Here is a 23,488-nt window from a genome sequence, read left to right on the forward strand (position 1 = left end):
TCTTGACTTTTGGGTGTTGGATAGCTTCTGACGTCAGGGCAAAGTGGGATATTGATATATTGATATATTGATATATTGATATATTGATATATTGATATATCCATATATCTATACATCTATACATCTATACATCTATACATCTATACATCTATACATCTATACATCTATACATCTATACATCTATACATCTATATATCTATATATCTATATATCTATATATTTATATATTTATATATTTATATATCTATATATCTATATATTTATATATCTATATATCTATATATCTATATATTTATATATCTATATATTTATATACAGTAGAACCCGCTTAACTGCACCACCCATTTGTCAGCGTTTTTGGTGCAATTATCCGGCTGGTGCAATTATGCGAAATGCCCAGCTGGACCGCACCACCATGGGCGAGGGGGAGTATTGTTAGTCAGAAACACTAGCACAAAGAAAACAGACGAAATTATTCAGTTATTAACTTTATTTATTGACCCTTTATGACAGATAAAGAAATGACTACGAACCTGTTTTGATTTTGCATTTTTTGAATTTTTCCATTCGATCTACCGCATTACAACACACGTAATGTTACAGGGAGGCATTCTGAAACATCGTCATGCCACACATGGGATAACAGTTTCTGTGTTACATTACGTAGAGTGCAGTTGTCGATTTACGTAAATCATGTACCGCCATGAAACTAGGAATTGAAACTAAAGCTTGGTTACTGATTACGGGTGACCCGCCCGGGACCTCCCATACGATTCCTATCAACGTAGCTGCCAATGGAGACCGCCTTGTTTTGTTACTCAAAACAGTTTTAAACATATTGGCGGTATTGCGCCTTTACACCGGCAGGTATCGGCTCATTTGTACCGCGTTTGCCGATTTTAGCGCACCTTTTCCGTTAACTTGTAGAGGATTTTTGAAAAAAATTGGTGCAGTTATCCGGCATTGGTGACCATACGCGGTGCAGATATGCGGAGTCACTAACAATACAGTGAATGGGCACCGGTTTTGGATATTGGGATTTGGTGCAATTAAATGGAAGGTGCGTTTATCCGAGGTGCAATTAAGTGGCTTCGTCTGTATTTATATATTCATTTATACATTTATACATTTGTATATCTGTCCATTTGTATATTTATATATCTGTCTATTTCTGTGTATTATATATATATATATATATATATACAAATATAAAATATATAAATGTATACATATATGAATATGAATATATGAATATATAAATGTATAAATTTATACATATATAAATGTATAAATATATGAATATGTAAATATGTAAATATATAGAGGAGAGCACTAGAGTGCTCTTATTATTATAAACCACAAATTCTAAGTCAATCAATATTGATCTAAATTGATATGATTCAAATTTTGAAAGTTCGGAACGTCTTTCAAGGGAATATCTTTAAATTCACAGACTGACATCGGTATCTCTCTCGGTAGAATCACCAATTCTGCCGGATCACAGTCTCTACCCTGACATAAACGTTGTAGCACTGGGCCCGGCCAAGATTTAACTCAATGTACATCCTGTTCTAGAGTTCGCCATTCGGGCATATTAAGCACTCGCGGTGCAGTGTGGTTGGAAACAGTGGGATTCTGAAGAACAGCAACTGTGGGAAAGAGATAGACGCAGCCAACTTTGTTTTCCGGTAAGTACTGTGACAAACAACATGAGAAATTTGATGATACCCAAAGGTGATCATTACATTGATGCGGAAAAATAACCTGAATCTGTGTATCAGGTTCAAGCCCAATACAGTTTCAATTGCCTTATATCAGTAACTTTAATGTACATGTACTGCAAATCTCTGCCCGATGGCTCATTGCAACCAATACTAGCTACAAAAAGAAAACATATTGTTAGTGTCTAACAGTTATTTTTGTAGTGAAATCTATTGAATCTTATACTAAGTCTGAATCTATTGATAATCTAATACGCCAAAACAGTTACTCAAGCAACTGGATACATTTTGCATCCACTGTATTTCGTCCGTGACTGGACTTGCCAGCTTATTAGCCAAAACTCTGAGTTGATAAGTTAATGATAATTCTAAGATAGTTCTATGGCAGACGAAGGCAATCCCAAGGGTCGTAAAGTTCGACGAGTAGGCCTCCCTTTTCTGTTGATTCTGTACATTCGCTCATTATTCGAACCAGCGGGATTCGCAATCTAGGATTGTCTGACCTTTTCAAAATGATGTCATGATTACCCTTAGCACCTTTTTATCAACCTACTTATTATTGTTTTCAAAACTAAGAAGCACGGGGAATTCGGTAACATCCCGAGTATCCATAGCACTGATAAGCACAGGGAATTGTGTATCAACTTGAGTATATAACTGACTTCAATAAGAAGCACAGGCGAGAGAGTAGCAGTCCGAAGGTCTCGTCCTTCTGTTTGAGCTCCAGACATGCAGACAGAACGCGTGCCTCGTTTTCCAAAGTGATTCACGTGGTGAGGTGGGCAAAACGGAGGGAGGTCAATCGCTTCTTATGCCCAAGAAGGTCGATCTTGTCCTGGAATCGGGACAAATTCCGATCAAAAACGTCATCGCAGCATGTTTGTCTTCCTCTTACCCGCCCCTAAGGCTATACTGCTGAGGACTACGGCGGACTGCGGCGGGTGTGATATGTAAAATATGTATACAAACGTTCGAGTTCAAAATGCCCATCAAAGTGTGTTCGGTCTGGGACCTAGTAATTTATCCATAACGCTACTATCACGTCTCTCATGTTCTATTACATTAACGTAATATCAAAAAAAATGTTTGTCTGTCTTACCCAAGTTACAAATGTTGTGAGTGTGGAAGTCCTATTTGGCGGAATGTTATTTAAGCATTTCCACATTGTTTCTGCAAATGTGTCCGAAACAAAAAATAGTCCTCGTGATTGACTGTATCATTCATATCTATTCTTAGCAATAGCACTTAAAATCACCCACAAATAAAGACTGGAAGTATCTAATAGCCAAACTGGCTTCTTCATAGGGGTCGGGTTATGTCGTTCGAATGCGTTAGATTTTTACGGACGTGCGTGATGACATAGGCAGTTTGTGAGCAAAACCCCCCTATGACGAAACCAATTGTTTGTGTGATTCAAATTCGTCTATTTACGCGGTTGGGGCAACCTATCACAGTAATAGACCAACCTGATCTGGCAACTTGTGCGCAGTGAACTTACTTTCAGATCAGAGCAACATAGTCTAGAACCGGGGAAAATAATACCATTAACGCTGATTGGCTAATTGCCTTGGACGCCCTGCACAGAGAGGTTGGGGGGCCACAAACAGGTTTTAAGGGACTAGTCTAACTCTATCATTCTGTGAAAAGACGACTTAAGTGGAAACCTGTCGAATACCAAACCATAAGGCTGTCATCTTTCAACGCCATTTAGAAGGTTAGAGATAAACTTAGGTAATGTTTATTGTATGTACGTAACAAGTGTTTGGTATGTTTCCCAACGACGTCAGGAAGACTAGTGGCGTATGTGCAAAATGTATGTCCTCACCAAGGGAAGATCAATCAAATAAACAGATTCTACCTTAGAGGGCGGTCACATTCTTCGTACGATCCTCGTACGATCGCAGACTATGGGCATTCGTGGCATAATTTTGTAACGCTTGGAACCATTAATTCGACACCTTTACGCCAACGCACCATTTTATGTAAATCAACAAGCGGACTTAAGAGTATTTCGGTAATCATTGACTGTATCGTGTACGTTGTTTTTGCCGCAATTGCTACATGTGTGTAACTCTTCCAAATCATTGACATATCTCGGAAAAATTACGTCTTCAACATAGGACCCGACATGACGGCGCCTTGCGTAATCTGTTCCAAACGAACCATTAATCCGACAGTATACAACAATGTCGCTGTGAACCGATAATTTCAATAGTCAGAACAACGGTTATTTCCCTATTTATCTGTCAACCAATGGCCACTTACACTAGTTACTACAGGCATCACATGTCACAGTCGGTACGCCACTGATGCAATCACGATACTGCGGTCAAAATAAATAGTCCTGAAAAACATCGTCCTGCGGCAGACCCGTTCTTATGTTCCATTGCACTGTCGTGGCTATTATCAAATCAAATCAAATCTTTATTTGTATGAATCAACATCACAGAAGTAACAAATACAGGTACATGCACATCTGAATAGCGCTGATCTTACATATAATATACCTATGTACACAAATATGACATAACAACGGACTACGACGCAGACTGCAATTGACTGTTGTACAAACGGATGGAGTAGTGGATTATAAACCTTGAGGTCTAATACTTGAGCCTGCTACAGCTATCGAAATGCGAGTAACTAACATTTGCTTGGACTACTGCCCGGTAAACAAAAATATATGCCAGGCGGAAACGGCCTGTACCAAGCGAACATCAATGCGGTAGAGGGGAGTACGACTCTCGTGTGTCGCTATCGTCTTAGCCGCTGTTGGGATGTATGTTCCGGAAATATGAAAATAACACGTGTCTTTTATAAAGAATGCAAAAGCTTTACTTTTGCATTAATTGCTGCCAAAATTCAATTATTCCAAACTCAAGCAGGAAGAGACCGCAACTCGTCTTGCCAGCGACCTGCATAGTAAGCTAAAGGACCTTCACATAGGAGAGGCTTCTGTGGAGGACGACTGGTCTACTCTAAAGAAGACAGTCTACACAACAGCCTTTCAGCACCTTGGCTCAACAAAGCGTAGAAACCAGGACTGGTTTGACGAGAACGATGCTCAGATCTCATCTCTCCTGGCTGAAAAGCACCGCCTACACAGGCTCACTATGAACGACCCTGCATCTAATGGCAAGAAAGCAGCATTCAAGAACATCCGTCGGGAATGCCAGCAACGTCTCAGGAAGATGCAGGAGGACTGGCTCAGCAAGAAGGCGGATGAAATCCAATCCTTCGCTGACAGAAAAGACTCCAAGAGGTTCTATGACGCAATAAGGGCGCTCTACGGACCCCAGCGCTCCAGCTCCTTCCCTCTTCTTAGTGCCGATGGAAGGACCCTCATCACCGACAGAGCCAAGATCCTTGAGCGATGGGCAGAACACTTTGAAGCTGTCCTAAACCGTCCATCCACCATCAACAATGAAGCTATTAGTCGTCTCCCACAGATCCCAGTCAACGAGGAGCTAGATGCACTACCCTCCCTCTGTGAGACCACAAAGGCCATCACCCAGATGTCTAGTGGTAAAGCACCTGGCCTTGACGGCATACCAGCTGAGGTTTACAAGTCTGGAGGGCCTGCACTCGCACAGAAGCTCACGGACATCTTCCAGTCCATGTGGCAGAAAGGCGCCATCCCCCAAGACTTCAAGGACGCATCCATCATTCACCTCTACAAAAGAAAAGGGAACCGCCAGTCATGTGACAGTCACAGAGGCATCTCACTCCTGTCTATAGCTGGAAAGATCTTAGCAAGAGTTCTTCTCAACCGACTTATCAGGCACCTTGAACAAGGACATCTCCCTGAGAGCCAGTGTGGCTTTCGAGCCGGTAGAGGTACAGCCGACATGGTCTTCGCAGCCAGACAGCTACAAGAAAAATGTCAAGAACAACATAGGGACCTGTTTATCACCTTTATCGATCTTACTACAGCATTCGATACGGTGAGTAGAGACGGCCTATGGAGAATCATGGCCAAGTTCGGATGTCCAGAACACTTCATCTCCATGATACGTCAGTTCCACGAGGGTATGACAGCCCATGTCCAGGACGATGGTGAAACATCCACAGCCTTCCCAGTGACTAACGGAGTTAAACAAGGATGTGTCCTGGCGCCAACACTCTTCAGCATAGTCTTCACAGCCATGCTCACCGACGCCTTCCAGGACAGTGAGGAAGGAATAGGTATCAAGTACAGGACTGATGGGAAGCTCCTCAACCAGCGTCGACTACTTGCCTTAACCAAGGTGAAGCAGACAGTCATCAGAGACTTCCTCTTTGCAGATGACTGCGCCCTCAACGCTACAAGTGAGCAGGAAATGCAGTCCTCAACGGACAGGTTCTCTGGGGCCTGCGACAACTTCGGCCTCACAATCAGCACTGAGAAGACTGAAGTCATGTTCCAACCACGTCCTGGCAAGACCTACAAGCAGCCCAGCATCACAGTTCATGGCCAAGTCCTTAAACCAGTAGACAAGTTTACTTATCTGGGCAGCACCATGTCACGACACTCGAACATAGATGAAGAAGTGAACTGCCGGATTGCCAAGGCCAGCAGTGCCTTCGGGAGACTACGACGAACTGTTTGGGAGAGAAGGGGCATCAGTCTCAGCACTAAGCTCAAGGTGTACCAGGCAGTCGTCGTCACAACACTTCTCTACGCCTGTGAGACTTGGACAGTGTACAGCAGGCACGCCCGACAGCTGAACCACTTCCATACAACATGTTTACGCAGATTGATGAGAATCCGCTGGCAGGATCACATCCCTGACACAGAGGTACTTACCCGTGCGAAGATGCTCAGCGTACACACCCTCCTGGAGAAGGCCCGAGCCAGATGGGCAGGGCACGTCCGACGTATGGATGACCAACGTATCCCCAAAGTCCTACTGTATGGGGAGCTTGCTGTAGGGAAACGACCTCTAGGTCGCCCCAAACTCAGATACAAGGACAACCTCAAAGCTACACTGAAGAGCCTTAGCATCCCAGTGGATAGCTGGGAAGTCATCGCAGCTGACCGGCCCCAGTGGCGCGGGGCTGTGCACCTGGGTGCACAGCTCGCCGAGACCCGCCGAAGCACCCTGGCTGCCAGCAAGCGGGAGGCACGGAAGGTGAGGGACGAAAATCCTGCACAGCCCAGCCTACAGTGCAGCACCTGCGGCCGGTGGTTCCGTGCTAGAATCGGCCTGATCAGCCACGCCCGCACCCACAAAGACGACTGAAGTCGAGGTTCTCATCGACTACGATGGACGAACATCATAACCTTGTCATTAGCATGCTAAACCCGTAGTGAGACGGTTGGTATGGTCTTCAATACCTGTTTGCACTAGCTTGCACGTGGCTCCGGACTTTTACATTTGAAAATAGGGGAAAATAGAAAGAGTAGTTAATTTGTTGACGTCGGTTACTATTTCAAATTGCTGATGACCTGTAAACACTTGTTGGACATGTCTATTTAATAATCCAAGACAGGAAAGGGGGAAAATGAATAAATGAATAAATATTAATGATCTGCATCGTCTGCTATTGCTCACGTGATCACCCGTATGATTCTGGGAATATTCAAAATGGCGGTTTCCGAAGATTGTTGACGCGATCGCAAAGCCTCTGGATAATTCGCGCTTTGTTTGGATCAAGGACAAAACTAGACTTATTTGCTGTTATTGACGGACATATTGTTTATTCCTCTTTTGATCGATACAAGTATAGATATGTAATGTGATGATATGAAGAAGAAAATGTCGACATTATGACGGTGTGTTGCCGCTGCTCCCTCTCCCATGACATACGTAACGTTAAAACAACCGGTTAGTAAATTGACGACCTCGTCATTGCAAAGTTTGATCTTCATGAACTTACGACTGTACCTTTTTGACATCAGTACTTAACTCGTATTGGAATGCAATTAACAGTTTTTGCATCAACCTGCTGAATCTTGATTGGCAAGCCAATACTTAAAAGTGTCGAATTAAAAGGGTGTCGAATGAATGGTTCCTAGCGTTATGTGCCGTTCAAAATTCAGCCCACTTGTTAAGAAAAAAGACAGTCTTTGCAAAAATATCCATTCAGCGACAAGCATCAAATAGCCGCCAAGCCGCGTCGTCGTCGGGAGTTCAAGGCAGTTTCATTTTCCTTCCGAAGTGTCCGTTCCATGATTCCGGGCGACAACACTCCTTAAAAGAAAGCTTTTTACTGAAGTATATAGCCGTTTATCTTCCTGATTTCAAGTTAGTTGCAGTATTTCAGTCTAATGGTTTACTCCGATAGATTTTTGAACCGATGGTTTATCGCTTTCGTGTCAACGACCCGAAAGCATGTGATTTTCGTGTAGATTCCCCTCATGTTTTTAACCTAGTTGTAGATTTCAAAGCAACAGGAAATCTAGTGCGTAAGAAAGGGCAAACTTTTTAGTTTCTGTCGGTATATGACTTATCATAAATTTTGAGGGCGACATGCAGAAGCCCCGATATACATGGCCTCCGTCGGTCAGTATTGACCATGGTAAAATCCTAATTCACAACAGCCCTACAGCATCGACTGTGGCTAAACAGCCCTATACGAGAATGGCAGTCTCTGCCACAAAAATCACATCTGTAAGCTGACTCAGTTCTGTTGCAAAGCTCTTTTCTGCGGATCCGCTTTTCCTCTGCGCTGTGTATCAGTCTGGCTTCTCCTGATTTGAGCTGTCTGGACAGTGTGCCTCTCCACCTGGAACGGTCACTTGCAAGGTCCTCCCAGTGCTCCGTATCAATATCTAGAGCCCTCAAGTCCCTCTTGCAGACATCTTTGAAACGCAGCTGTGGCCTCCCGGTACGTCTCTTTCCTGAGATCAGTTCTCCGTAGAGAAGGTCTTTGGGGATTCGGCCATCCTCCATGCGACGGACGTGGCCTAGCCAGCGAAGTCTGCGCTGGCTGAGCAGGGTGAACATGGTGGAGAGGCCGGCGCGGGACAGGACTTCTGTGTTGGTCACTTTGTCCGTCCATGATATGCCAAGTATACGGCGCATACACCTCATGTGAAAGGCGTTTAGCTTATTCTCCTGCTTGGCATAGGTCGACCACGTTTCACTCCCATAGAGAAGTGTGCTGAGAACGCATGCGTTGTAAACGGCCATCTTTGTCTTGACAGAGAGTTTGGGGTTTTCCCACACTCGAGTGGTGAGACGGGCGAGTGTAGTTGCTGACTTTCCAATCCTCTTGTCGATCTCCTTGTCCAAGGAAAGATTGCTGCTCGCCGTGGATCCGAGGTATGTGAAGTGGTTCACAGCCTTCAGTTCATACTCACCGATGGTGATGGCTGGAGGTGCTTCTACATCCGGGCCCGGCAGCACTTCTGTCCTCTTCAGGCTGATGATCAGACCAAAGTCCTGGCATGCCCTTGGAGAAGCGATCCATCAAGGACTGGAGTCCATGCTCTGTGTGAGCTGCAAGTCCGACGTCATAAGCGAACAGTAGATCTCTGATCAGAGCTTCCCTAACCTTTGTTTTGGCCTTGAGGCGGTTGAGGTTGAAGAGCCTGCCGTCGGATCTTGTGCGGAGAAATTGGTTTCTGTTAGATAGTAATGTTTTCAACAACAGTGTCCACCTCACTCCACCCCTTCTCACCCCATACCCGGCTTGGGGAGTGGAACCGATGCTTTTGATATTGAGTTTACTTTTCTTTGGACATTAATCTTCCCCACCATCATGACATCAGGCCTCGCAGCCTTGGAGAGGAGATAGGCACCACCTAGGACCACCTTATTGCCCGTTGAGTCAGAATGAGGATCAACAGAGGGAAGACCACTACTGGCAACCAGAATGAAGGCGCAAAATCCGCTACCGGAAAGAAACTACAGCTGCGTAGGAACAGTTTAGGAATTGGAACATGGAATGAAAGAACACTTAATGCTCAAGGAAAAATACAACAGCTGGAGCTCAATAATCACTCGTGCGATATTCTAGGCATTGCAGAAGCAAGACACACAGGTACCGGGAAAATAACTACAAATGAAGGTCACATGCTCTACTACAGTGGTACTGAGTGGTGATGTCTCTTCGCTTGAATGCCAAACCTTTTAACATTACAGTCATGCAGGCATATGCACCAACAACCGAAGCTTCTGATAATGACTTAGATGATTTTTATGATGATCTTACAGCTGTCATGTAAAGAGTGCCGAAGAAGGACATAACTATACTGCTCGGAGACTGGAATGCCAAAATAGGGACTGATGCTCACAAGGATTGGCATGGCATAGTTGGTAAACATGGCTTGGGCAAGACAAATGAAAGGGGAATTTGGCTGTTAGAGTTTGCCAGGTACCATAGGTTAGCCCTCGCTAACACCTTCTCGCAACACAAACGTAACTACCAACTGACAGCAGAAGAAGATGTACTGGAAGAATTAAAACCAACGACCTGTCAACTGCAATAAGATGACGCTCCAGACATTCTTGAGTCAGAGGTAGTAGCAGCAATCAAAGCCTTAAAACTGGGAAAGTCACCTGGTATAGACAGAACTACTCAAAGCAGGAGGAGAGCCAGTGGACAAACTGTATACAAGAATCTTTAACCATGTATTTAAAACCGGCAAGTGGGCCGAGGCCTGGACAAATTCCGTAGTTATTCCAGTCCCGAAGAAGGGCAGGTTAAAGAAATGCCAGAACTATCGCACCATAAGCCTGAAGGTCATTTTGAACCGGCTCCAGCCACAGGCCGAGCAGATACTCGCTGAAGACCAAGCCGGATTCAGGAAAGGCAGGTCCTGTGCCGAACAGATCTTCAACCTTCGTCTGATCTGTGAGAAGTACTGAGAGCTCGGGAAACCGGTGTACCACACTTATGTTGACTACAAGAAGTGTTTTGACAGAGTATGGCAGGGCGGTCTGTCGGCAGTGATGCTTCCCTACATCAGTGGGAGTCCGCCAGGGTTGTCTCCTTTCGCTTACACTCTGCAACATATTTCTGGAGAACATTATGAGGGAAGCCCTAGCACCAAAGGTGTCACCCATCAAACTTGCAGGACGTACCATAACTCATCTCCAATTTGCTGACGACGTGGACTTGCTGGATGCTACAGGTGCACTGGACATCGCATACCACGAACAAAGAAGTAAAAAAACGCATCTACACTCTGCAAGGCCCACTTGACAGTTTCTTGTCCCTAGTTAAAAAGTTAAAAAACTGCAGTGGTTCGGGTATGTGTCTGGGGCGAAAGGCACACTTTCACACACTGTTGGAAAAGAGGAAGGCGCATGGCCGCGGGGACGTTCCCGTCGGTCATGGATCACGGACCTGAAGGATAGGACCGGTCATACAGCCAACCAGATGGCCAGCAGCGGAGAACATTTATTGAACGCTATGCTGCCCCTACGGCTGACTAAGCTATGGGAGAGAGTGAGAGTGACTGATATCATTACCGTGACTTGCGTCAAAAAGTCGACTGATATCAACTACAGCCTCTATGCGTAAAACAGTTGAAAATTTTATCCCGGTAGACTTGCACTTACAAACCTTCCCAGATATTTCATACCAACAAGATTTCAATTTCACAATAGCCAAAGTCGAAGATTCAATGATTCACTTTTCATTGACTCGAGGGCACCATGCAGATGCCCCCAAACTGAAAATCGTCCAACATTTAACTCTTCACGCCGCTGCCATTTTGCTTATTTCACTGTGTTCCAAATATGATCATGGTACTAGATAAAATCCTTGTAGAACCCAACAAAAATGGTACGCATCGAGAGCGCATGGTATTCCCATCCGGCACATATAACGCAATCTTGGTAAAAAGGCCACCAATCAGGTTTAACGCAGCTCTTAAACTCGGATGAAATTTCATCCAACTGTCGTGCGACAAGGGTTTCCTTAGTAACGGCGTTGCTAAGGATCGCGGATCAATTCGAACTCCAAATAAAAAAGCCAGCGTGGCGGCTGATATCAAAATCGTTCCATGACATAAGAGAATGTGACCGAGCCCTAATTGTCATATGAGGTTTTTATTACCACAGATAGAGCTAATACACGCATAGATATCGTTTAAATCAGTTAGGACTGCAAAATTAATTTGTAAACGTTATAGTATCTGTATCGTATCCGAATTTAAATATTAGGATTGCACAGCCAAAAATTAAGTTTTGTTGTGATTTTTTGCTAAAAAATGAGAAAGCAGAAACTCTTCTGATGTTGCAGAAAACCACTTGATAAGTACATTTAACTCCGATTTGTTCTTATTCACAGTTGCAATATGGCCCCAATTGATGGAAACCACATCGCTGAAGTTGGAAGTAAGACTGACCTTATCACTGCAAACCCAACTATCATTCGAGATAAGTAAGCGTTATCAATTAACTATCTGCAAAACTTCTCAGAAATTCTATAGTACGTTGAGATGACAAAGCTTACTTTTTTTATTTGTCTGGGATGTTTTTCAGGGTAGAACAGCCGACTAGTCGCTCTGCGCTTTCATTTCTCTCACTATCTTCTCACGGTTGATAACAATTTGGTTCTATCCCTATCGTTTTAGATGAGGCTAGGTGAGCTTGAACTGTGTCCTTTAGTGTGTTTGTTCATAAACATGAGCCCGTAAGAGCTGGCCAAATCTGAGATTGAGCCTCATGTTGGGGGGCTGATGACATATACCACCACCATGGCAGCTTAAACGGGTCCGCTTTTTTACCGGAATACCCATAAAGGAGGGTGAAATCTACCGGATCACACTATGCTTTGATGAGTAAACATTGAGCTTGCTGTATTTTGGCATGAGATGATATATTTGGTACTCCAGTGCTGAGGAAAGTTCAGCACTCGTTTTCCAGTGCTGAAGAAAGTTCAGCTCTCGTTTTCCAGTGCTGAAGAAGATTAAACACTCGTTTGAATGCTGAGTGCTGAATGGCTGTGTTTTAGCACTGGGATTCCAGTGTTCGTTGTCCAGTCACTCGATTGGTTACCAGTGCTGAAAGCGCGACGGAGCGGCAGTAGGTCATGTCATATACCCCCCTCAGTGATACCCCTTCAGGGGTTTTTAGAGGTTATCCTCAATGAAGATGAAGATATGCCATTTAGCACTGGTTACCCAGTGCTGAAACCGCCGTCAGCACTTGAGCCGAGTGCTGATGTACAAAAGCCACGCCTTCAGCACTGGAAAACGGGGACAAGTCAGCACTGGAAAACGAGTGCTGACAAAAATTCAGCACTGGAAAACGAGGGATCATGTCATATACCCCCCTCAGTGATACCCCTTCAGGGGTTTTTAGAGGTTATCCTCAATGAAGATGAAGATATGCCATTTAGCACTGGTTACCCAGTGCTGAAACCGCCGTCAGCACTTGAGCCGAGTGCTGATGTACAAAAGCCACGCCTTCAGCACTGGAAAACGGGGACAAGTCAGCACTGGAAAACGAGTGCTGACAAAAATTCAGCACTGGAAAACGAGTGCTGACAAAAATTCAGCACTGGAAAACGAGTGCTGAAAAAACCTCGGCACCGGAAAACGAGTGCTTATTAATAATAAGTGTTTTCACCACTGGAACGTTTTTCCAACCAGTGCTGAGGTCAGTGTCAGGCGTAAGGAATACAGCAAGCAGGATCACTTACTTTCTTTACTTTTGTGATTCATTGAAAATAGACAATGACCACGTTGCTTTATTGATGAATGTAATAAGGTAATCCAGGTAATAATATACGCCAAATATGATTACCCACGCAACTGGATTAGATTTTGAAAGTGATTTTGGTGGCGCGGCCCTGAAAATTCTGTTTACGCCTTATTTTGTTGCCGTCATTAGGGTGTTTCTGTGCACGTGAATCGTGCCAAATTAAGTGTTTTAAAGATAGTATTGGTTCGTTTGTTCAGTACCTCAACATTTTCAAATTCAACAAGGAAATAAGATTTATAATTGCCCGTAGGCAAATGAGTTCCCGGGTGTCTGTACATGTAACTTGTCCTCAAACAATGACATCTTCCACGACGATACAATTACCCTTTAACCTTTGGCTCACATGAAGATCTTAAAGATGAGTTTTGGTGGAAAAAAGGCATAGTCTGCAATATAAATTCCAACATTCTGGTAGCGTGGATTTTGGTAAATTTGGCCTTTGAATTCCTCCGACTGTCCGTTCTCTTTTCAATTAGCAGCGGGGATCTTTTCACTGGCAAACGACCTCGAAATTGCTGCTTATTTCTTATACCTCTCGGAGTGTACGGTATACTCTGAAATTTGGTTCCTGTTCAAATTTTTAGCGCGTTAGCAAATCTGCATAGAGCCCTATTGTAATTCGATCATTATATCCCCCGCACCCTCTATTGTAATACCTATATGATATGTATAATTGTTATTTGATCACCGAAATACAGAAGCAATGTTTTCGTTATAATTAATGTGGGACGCGCGTGAGCCCAATAGCCTTCAAGCGGTAAACTCGCGATCGCTTTGATAATTTCTATCTTGTATCAGTGAACTGTATCTGTTCAACATGTTTCAATGTTACATGTACTTAGCCCAGTGTGGCAAAAATGTGCAATTAAGGTCTTCATTCATTCATTCATTCATTCATTCATTCATTCTTTCTTTCTTGTACTTTATTCCTCCCTTGGGAGAGCATTGCATAGCTGAAATATTTACAAAGGGGGCGCCATGATACTTAACATGTGGTACATAGCGATCCTGTTTTATAAAATAAATTTTATTCTTATATTGCTGTCATTTCGTACTCATATTTACAATCTCTCGGAGGGCAGATGAACGAAACTGCCAGGGGTATCCCATGCCCCACACGTCTAGTCTACTGATGACCATTGCCGCATTGGGACATTAAAAAATCATTCGATTAGATCTATCACATCATATCTATAAAAACAGTCTTTTCCCGTCTCTATTTCTTTCTGTGCATTGTACAAATAGCTCTCAGAGTTCTCCAACGTTCTTTAGTGTTTCACTCTCAGTGTCCCTTTCTGCATCATTCCCTACAACTCCTTGTGAATCCTTACAGCTCCGTTCTCCACAGCTCGCGTGGTTAACTCGCAGCCTAGCTTCTGCCTAAGCTGTGTTGTAGCCTTTGTTGGGGGTAGTTAAAGTCCAGCTCTTTTCAGCTCTTTCTTCTTCTCCCGTATGTACTTACATACCTTGTATGTACTCAGCTCTTGTGTGCTCTATTCTCCTTCCCCCGTGCTGCAGTTTTGCCTCTCTTTCCAGGTGGCGTGCTTTAATGCCATGGCTGCCAGAGGGCGGAGCAATCTGGTCGTTGTTGTGATGAAGGCGCTCCACACAGCTGGTTCTACAACTTCTTTCACTATCTCGGCACCCGGCATGACCTCTGTGAATCTCTCGTCTGGTTGCTCGTACACTTTTACCATGACTCTTACTCCCAGGATGTTTGCTATTTCTTCTGCCAGGGTTTGTCGTAAGTGGTTAAAAGTGGAACATCTGGTGACTAGATGACCGACCAAGTCTTCTGTAGGGTTGTGGCAGGTTGGACATGTTTTACGGTGTGTCTGGTTGGGATGGTACTGAGGAGTATGAGGTTCTTAAGGTCTCTCTGGTACTCTGGTCGTTGTCTTGCTAGTGTCCATAACTTGTGGGGTTTGTCGTTTGTCTGGTGGCAGTTGGTTTCGGACGCAGTGCTTGCCCTCCACCTCTCATTCTCTTGTGTCCGTATTGTCGTCTTCACCAGATGTTTCCATGCATTTACTGTAGGGAAGTTTGTTGTCAACCAGTATCCTTCCAGCCACTCCACCAGGCCATATTCCTTAGCAACTTCAAAACACTCGTTCACAAATCCTCTTGTCTTACTGCTAGGATTTGCTAGGATGTAGGAGTACAGCCTGAAGAGGAACACTCTCTTTGCAAGTACAGTGTTTTGCAGACTGACGAGCTTTGTCCAGGATTGACTTGAGACTTGTCATTCCAATTGTACTAAGACACGCTGTCGTCTCTGTCTGAAAGTGCATGCCTTGCATGTTTTTTGCTCCCCTTCTGTGCACTCTCTCTAGTTTAAGTAGATCGCTGCTTGAAGGGTCCCAAAACTCGCACCCATGCAGCATGCTGGGAATGACCAATGTGTTGTACAGGGTCTTGTAGATAAAATGGTTGGGATGTTGTCCTTCAGAGCCTGTTGTCAAAATCGCACTAATCTTTCCCTTCCCTTTTCTGCATGCCCCCTCAATGGGTTCTTTAGATAACATGTTGGCAGAGCGTTGTACCCCAACATGCGTTACTGCAGCTGTCTCTGGTATAGAACTTGTTCCCATTTTCCATGTGGTTGTATCACTGGCCACATTTTGGCTGCTAGTTGTCTGCCCAAAGATGATGCATTTACTTTTTCCTGGTGCAAATTCAAATCTCCATATTTTTCCATAATGTCCCATAGTGTTGATCATTCTCTGTAGACCTGCCTGTGTGCTCGCCAGCAGACATATGTCATCCGCTAAGGCAGGCGAAGCACAACTGATCCCTTCTATGTTCACTCCACCCGACCGTAGTGCACATCATTTGTTGCTAGTAGGTAGCAGGTAAGGGACAATACACCTTGATTCACACCTCTTGAATCGCTGAATTCTCTGAAAGCATCTCCATTCAGCAGGACAGAATATGTACAACCCGTATGCATGAGCTTGAGGAGTCTCCATAATCTGCCATTTACTCCTTTCTTGTACATTTTAAACAACATTCCCTCCAGCAAGACTGTGTCGTAAGCTTTCTTCGTATCAAGGAAGCAACCGTATACTAAGCTCCCTCTTTCCATGTAGTGGTTGGTCACTTCTCTCACGATGAAAGCGGAAGTGATGTTGCTGCATCCGACTTGTTCCCCACTCTGGAGTTGGTGAGGTATCCTCTATCATGGAGCCAAGGACTCCATCCATTAAACAATGTCCTCTCCCACACTTTGGTAATGACATGTAACAGCGTGACACCCCGGTGTGAGTCCATGTCTGTTTTGTTGGTTTTGCCTTGCTTAAGGAGGGGTATCTTCAGTCCTTTTTAAAGCCCTCTGAGATGTGTTCCTTCTCTCTTATTGCATTGAACAGCAATGTCAAACTGGCGGGCCCACAATGCCTCACCTCCATACTTGATGTGCTCATATGCCATATTCTCCAAGCAGAGTCTTCGATTGAGAGGGGTAGTTTTGTCCGGGATTCACAGGAGAGGACCGTTAAATATCCCAGACAAAACTACCCCTCTCGATCGAAGACTCTGCTTGGAGAATAGTATACCAGGCCATCTTTGCCTCCACTCTTTCCATTCTTTAAACCCTTGCAAACAGAGGCTACCTCTTGTGGGGAGAAGGGTTCTTCCAGTATCCCTCCAAGGTTGCTGTAGCTTTCTTCTTCCATCTTGGCTACCTCTTCTGTGATTTGGTTCTTGTGTATTTCATCAAAGTGCATGGCTTCCTCTTCTTGTTCGTTGCCCAGTATCTCATAGTGTCTTGCCCAAGTTTCTCTCACTTGACTGGGATTGTTGATGACTTGTTCCCCTACTTTTACTGCTTGCGGCCTGTTGGTTCTGCCCTTTCTCTGTCGGATCTTTTTCCAGAACTCTTTGTCGTTAGATGCTGCTAGGGCTGCCAGCTCTTCATTCTGTTTGGCTTCTTGTAAGAGCTTTGCTTTCCTCAGTTCTGACCTGAACTGGTTCTTCCTCTCTTTATAAGCCTTTTACAGTTGGTTCTCTTTTTCCCTTGGTTTTCCCCCTTCTTTCCATTGCATCCAAGCGCTCACTTGTTGCTGGTGCGCTTCTGTCTGCGTTGGTGACCAGTAGGGTTTCTGGTGTTTCTTACACTTATTTGCGGGTATCACTTCTTCTCCTGTTGTTCTCAGTATTGTTGTTATTGTATCGAGATCTTTCTCTATGGACCCTGCTGACCATGTGGCTGGAGCACTATTTGATTCTAGCCTCTCACTCACTCTTTTTTGTAAGCCTCTTTGAGTGTCTGGTCTCCATCTCTATGCCAGTTGAGTTTTGGTCTGATCACTGTTTCTTCGAACTCATTTGGCTTGTTGATGAATGAGGCAACTATGGGGCTATGGTCTGATAAGTTGAGGCTGCAATCACTTTGCATGAGACTGCTTCTGTTAACAGACAGTAATGTATGAGGATGTGGTCTATCGTGGACAAGTGTTTGTCTCCATTAGCTTGAAAGGTATGGAGTGGTCCCTTGCAGAGATGGCTCAAGTTCAGGAAAAACAAGTCCAGTTCATCTAGTGTGCCCCATAGTTCTTTGCCCTGTTTGAATGGCTGACCTCTGTCATTAACCCTATATAATAACCAGCTGCTGCCGTGCCGCTTGCCTGCGAAGCTACACCGAATGACGGTAATACGGGTTTTATAGATATAGATGCAGATTGTCACCTGTGAAACAGGGGGTTGGGGCCTTTTTCCATTTTCTACCCAAAGATATGTCCTTTTGGCCTTTGTGTGGTTGTGCTGACAATTCGCAAACGCACGAGATTCCATAGTTTTCATTCTGTATTGTGCCATCAGGGTGCCCGAATCGTTTGCTCGTTACTCTTTGGTGTAACTTTCATAGAAATATATATTTTCACCTTTTGTGCCAGAACGATAAAAGTGAAGACGCTTACAATCAGTTAGAACATGCAACCGTGCTGATCAGTATAGTGACCTTCGCTCCATCACACAATGAAAAAAGTGAACCTTCACAATTAAACGGTTTTTCTTGGGGGGACTGGTGTATTTGCGAGCACATATTGCCTTATAGGTGCACATCTACATTCAGCAGCATACAGGGCGCGAACGATACCCAACAATCCGTTTATTCCAGGCGTATTCGCACAATTTCATGTAGAAACCAATCTGAGATTCCCTTCTGTAGTAAATGTTTCCCATGTCAACGTGTCATTAGTATGAAATTTCCATCATTGAGCACAAATGTATCATACAGTTTTCTCATTAAGTATGCAACTTTGGGCACGCTGTACACCATAGCCATTACTATTCCTCCCAAAACAAGTTATATATGGAATGAGTATTTAGCACAATTGAAATATAAGTTTTCCTCATCAATTACTTAAGTCCTAAATGGCATATCATTACGTTGATCTTCATCAAAGTCACAGTTAAATTTTATCAACTTTCATCCCTTCTTGATTTATCCTGTGTCAAATAAAAAACAAACAAACAAAATTCAAAAAACCAACACATTATCTTTCTATCTGTCATTCTTTTCCAGGTACAAAAATCTAAGGAACCAAACAATGAAGGAACAGTTCATCAGAGATGTCTCTGTTTACGGGAAAAGTTATATTTGGATGACTCCATTTGCATACAAGATGTGTACATCATACACCTTCAAAGCCCAGCAAGTACTGAAGGAACTTAAATCTAACAATGAAATAATCTTTGCAAACCCAGTATTCATGGGCAAGATGAACGGGTACTGGAAAAAGAAGGGTGTCAAGGCATGGAGAGCATCTACAGGTTTGTACTAATTTGTGTAAGAAAGTTTTCAACGATGTTTTGTTGACATTATAACATAACGCAAGATACCTGTAAGTTTTAACAAAGGCAAATTACACATAACCATGAATAAGAAAAAGAAAACAATGATACATAACATTCTTGGTGAAGGTGGAAAAAACTTAGATCGACTACTGAAATCTATTCCTAAGGAAAAGGGAAATTTGAAGGTTGCAAATACACGACACATAACTACGTATATATACCGTCTTAGGAAAAGTCAAGGTAGATGATGAAGAGAATTTCACTATGATTCGCCTGTATGTTATACAATTATGATAGAAATATACTTTTTAGATATACGAATAATGCCGAAAAATATTCTATATGCGTTTTTTTGGTGTGACCCGTGCTTAATTCAATGAGTGTAAACATGTATTTACCTAAGCACAGGTAACAACAGATATTAAATACGTATTTACACACATTGCAATGGGCACAATAAAGGTCTCCATTCATTAATTAACTTTCTGATGTTCTGTTTCAGGTCTGTTTCTGGTCAGTGCAGCTCTAAGTATGTGTGAGGAAGTACACCTGTATGGATTCTGGCCTTGGCACTTGGATAGGCTTGGCAACAACCTCACCCAACATTATTATGACAACCACCCAGTGCACAAGGCTCACAAACTTCCAGATGAATTCAAACAACACCAACGACTTCACAACCAGGGAGTCCTGCACATGACTACAGACAACTGTGCATGATGCTGCCTGAGTTACTGACTCCTGGCTCCCAGAACGACCCTAGCAATATCCTGTCATCCCTGGCCGTGTTTTCTGTTCGCCGCTAGCAACGGACATAGAATTTTCGATCTAATATCTGAGAGATGAAATTAAAAACAGACTTCTCGTATTTCACACTCTTTTAATAGATGAGGGCTTTGAATAATTTACATAAGAACGTGCAGTTAACGTTGTAATTCATCAATATACTTGGACTTGTGTAACAATTTATATCTGTATGACTGCTATATGATGTTGAAAATGCCAGTGCCTGATACATTTCACTTCTATTTGCTAGAATGCATTTGTTGGATCACTTCGGCCGAAATCTTTGTAAAATGGAAAGAAATATGAGAATCTCTACCTTCCGACTCTCATCTTTTCACGACCGTAACCGGAAACATTTCAAACGGATATTTTTTCCTTGGCCTAGTTACATTTCTAATTATGTAAATAAGGCCACTTATGCATAGACAAGAAAACTCTAAATCTAATAAATTCTGTGATAGCTCAAAACATAATACTGCAGTTAGTGTAACCTACAAAGACAGATGTCAAGGGATCATGAAAATAAACGGATGTCAAGCTATGGGACTGGGAAGTGAAGTAGAATACCAAAGTAAATCCCTGGCAGGCCCTAATGTTGTGCCCTTGGAAAAGGCACTTAACACTCATTTGCTCACTCGACTTGGGCAAAAATTAATACCTAGTTTCGGTTAGGGGCGTCCTTTTGGAGAGGCGTTTAGATGTATGTCACGTGTTTGAGGAGAGTCACTTATAGGTGCCCTACGCGATTTCAGGGGGTAAAACTGGAAGTATTCTGGATAAGGCAATCTGTATGAAATTGACATTTACTTCCTTATAGGGGTGGATATCGGTACAGAAAATTCAGGTCCAGTCCAGGTCCAGAGGGCCAGGTCCGGGTCCAGGTCTGGACCTGAACCTAATTGTAGAAGTGCATCATATTTTGAAGAGCAAGACACAAGTACAGGTCTCTGTGAGTCTTACAAATAATGTTAAGATTGTATATTAGAATGATATGATAATTTCAGTGCACACTAATGTGCAGAAATGAAACGAAGATGTAAAACAACATGCAACTTTTCATCCCAAGGTAACTTTTACCTTACACAAGAGATTCAGAGCAAACCTTTTCTTTCTTGGGATAAGATATAGTTGACAACTAGACATTATGATCAACAAATAGTCCTAGTTTTCAGCAGTTTAAAGTATTTGCTAGTTTATCATGAAAAAAATAAAACAAAAATCTCCATGAAATGTGGTTTTATGTATGATGTGTTTTATTATGGAGGTATAGATTTTCCTCATTACCAGCTGTTGGGACCTGGGGAATTCTTGTCCTTGATTTGAGACTAACAGATGTGACAGGTGTGACTTCCAACCACATGCATAGAATGGAGGTGTAGATATTCCTCATTACTTATGCATATTCAGTCCCAATTTGCATAATTTGCACTTCAATTTGTACATCTCTGTCCAACCTACCTGCATACCAAATAACATGAAAATCTGTTGTTCTTTTCTTCAGCTATTTTCCTTAGAAGATTATCAAAAATACGCCATTGCAGTTCCAGTGACACATACCAGGGGCCCAAAATCAAGCTTGACCTTTCTCCTCCCAACAACTACCCACATACCAAATACCATTACAATCCATTTACACGTTCTTCAGCTATGCTGACTTTAAGCATACGGTGACACAAACATACACACACGCAAACACACACGCAAACGCACGCAAAACAATATCCCCATGAAAAAGTATTTTTCATGGAGATAAAAAGTAAGTAAAATAAGCAACCAAGGTTACACGAAAAGGAAACAAATATCAGTTAACTGATTTGAGGTTTATTTGGGTGTCCTTTCTGCTTCCGGCGTAAATTTACTTAAGTACAAGTATATGCAATTGTCGGATCACTGACGTCAAGTCTGGAAAGATATATTTTTTTAGGATCGCACTTTGTCTCAAAACTAACTATACTCGCCTCGCCGTCTGTTGACTCCTTCAAGTTTTTCTAGATACATGTATGGTTCACAGCTTACGTATTCTAAAGAAAGTAACCACGTCTCGCTAAATCTGCTGTTTTGCATTTTCTTAGAACGGTAACATTATTATGTATTATTATGTGACCACCTACTAGTAGCCTGGTACTGTGAATTTTCTAAACGGTCCAAAATCCGGTCCATTGATATTTCCGGACCGGAATATCGGTATTGTACCGGTACCGTAACCCACCCCTACTTCCCCATATTAGCACATTTGCATCATTGCAAACCACAAAAGGAGTATTTCATTTATTGGTACCACCCAATGACGAGCCCAGAATCCAGTCGTTACCATTTTCTGTCGGCAATCGTCGGTAATCTCCAGCGAGCTAAGTACTTGAAGGGAAGTAACATCTACATCAACGAGGATTTCTCCGAGATGGTACGCCAGAAGAGGAAAGAGCTCATCCCGAAGATGAAAGAGGCCAGAGAAAGAGGAGACATCGCATACCTGAAATTCGACAAGCTCATCATCCACCCCCCAAGAGAACCTCACAGAGTAGAAATACCTGATCGCCGAAGTACAAGATCTGACTCCAGATACACCAGACAAGACGGAAATCCCTGAACTGCCCTCGGAACTTAAATAAGTTAAGTCTGATACAATTGCCATAATTGTAGAATACTATATACGCTACATTACAAATACTTTATCTATGACTATGGCTACCCCTGAAACAAACAAAAAACAAGGAATACAAACTTCAGGTAAGTACATCTTTGATAATGACAATTTGATTTTTGACCCTTTCTTATTAAATAACACAAAATATACAGATAACTGGGACCCTGACGTAAATCTTTTAAGAAACTCTACAGACAATTCGTGCCAGTACTTCTCAGAAAACTCGTTTTCCACTTTGTGCAATACACTACCCAAGAATACATTTTCAATTCTACATCTTAATATTAGAAGCCTCCCACGTAACCACGGTCATTTCGTGCATTATCTGTCCACTCTTCGCCTTGAGTTTTCCATCATTGGTCTCACCGAGACATGGCTACAAGATTCCACCTCACATCTGTATGATATACCTAAGTACACTTCTATACATTGTTGTAGATCAACCAGAATGGGTGGGGGAGTGTCCATCTTATTACACGAGAGCATGCAATTCATAGAACGTAAAGATCTTGCTATACAAGCAGAAAATGGACAAATTGAATCAATGTTTATAGAAATCCCCGCATCTTCATTGACAACGGCAAAGAGCCTTATAATAGGCTGCATTTATCGGCCCCAAAATTCGGATATAAAAACATTCATAAGTGACCTTACCCTGACCTTAGATGCTATCGATAAAGAAGGCAAAAACTGTTATTTGATTGGCGATTTCAATCTTGATCTTCTAAAAAGTGAAAATCACTCATTAACTGCGGACTTCCTAAATACTTTGTATTCGTGTAGTTATTTTCCAACTATCACTAAACCATCAAGAATAACAAAAACCTCTGCGACATTGATAGATAACATATTGACGAATTCTTTAACGAGCCCATGCACATCAGGTCTCCTTGTTACAG

General features: G+C 42.9%; 1 protein-coding gene across 3 annotated transcripts in view; it reads left to right on the forward strand.

The window, feature by feature from the left end:
* The window catches only part of LOC136422557 (alpha-N-acetylneuraminide alpha-2,8-sialyltransferase-like), a 51,502-nt gene extending 30,327 nt beyond the window's left edge, over window positions 1-21,175 (forward strand). Inside the window, exons 5-8 of one of the 3 annotated variants that reach the window (XM_066410338.1) lie at window positions 1,576-1,688; window positions 11,946-12,038; window positions 18,888-19,135; window positions 19,662-21,175. In XM_066410338.1, the coding sequence (XP_066266435.1) occupies window positions 1,576-1,688; window positions 11,946-12,038; window positions 18,888-19,135; window positions 19,662-19,879 (672 nt within the window). In that variant the 3' untranslated portion in view covers window positions 19,880-21,175. Of the gene's footprint in view, window positions 1-1,575; window positions 1,689-11,945; window positions 12,039-18,887; window positions 19,136-19,661 lie in introns of those variants that run through there. The other 2 variants (XM_066410339.1, XM_066410340.1) reach the window with 2 other exon arrangements.
* Window positions 21,176-23,488: the final 2,313 nt, after the last annotated feature.

The sequence above is a fragment of the Branchiostoma lanceolatum genome, chromosome 17, assembly GCF_035083965.1.
Source record: "Branchiostoma lanceolatum isolate klBraLanc5 chromosome 17, klBraLanc5.hap2, whole genome shotgun sequence".
Classification (NCBI taxonomy): Eukaryota; Metazoa; Chordata; class Leptocardii; order Amphioxiformes; family Branchiostomatidae; genus Branchiostoma; species Branchiostoma lanceolatum.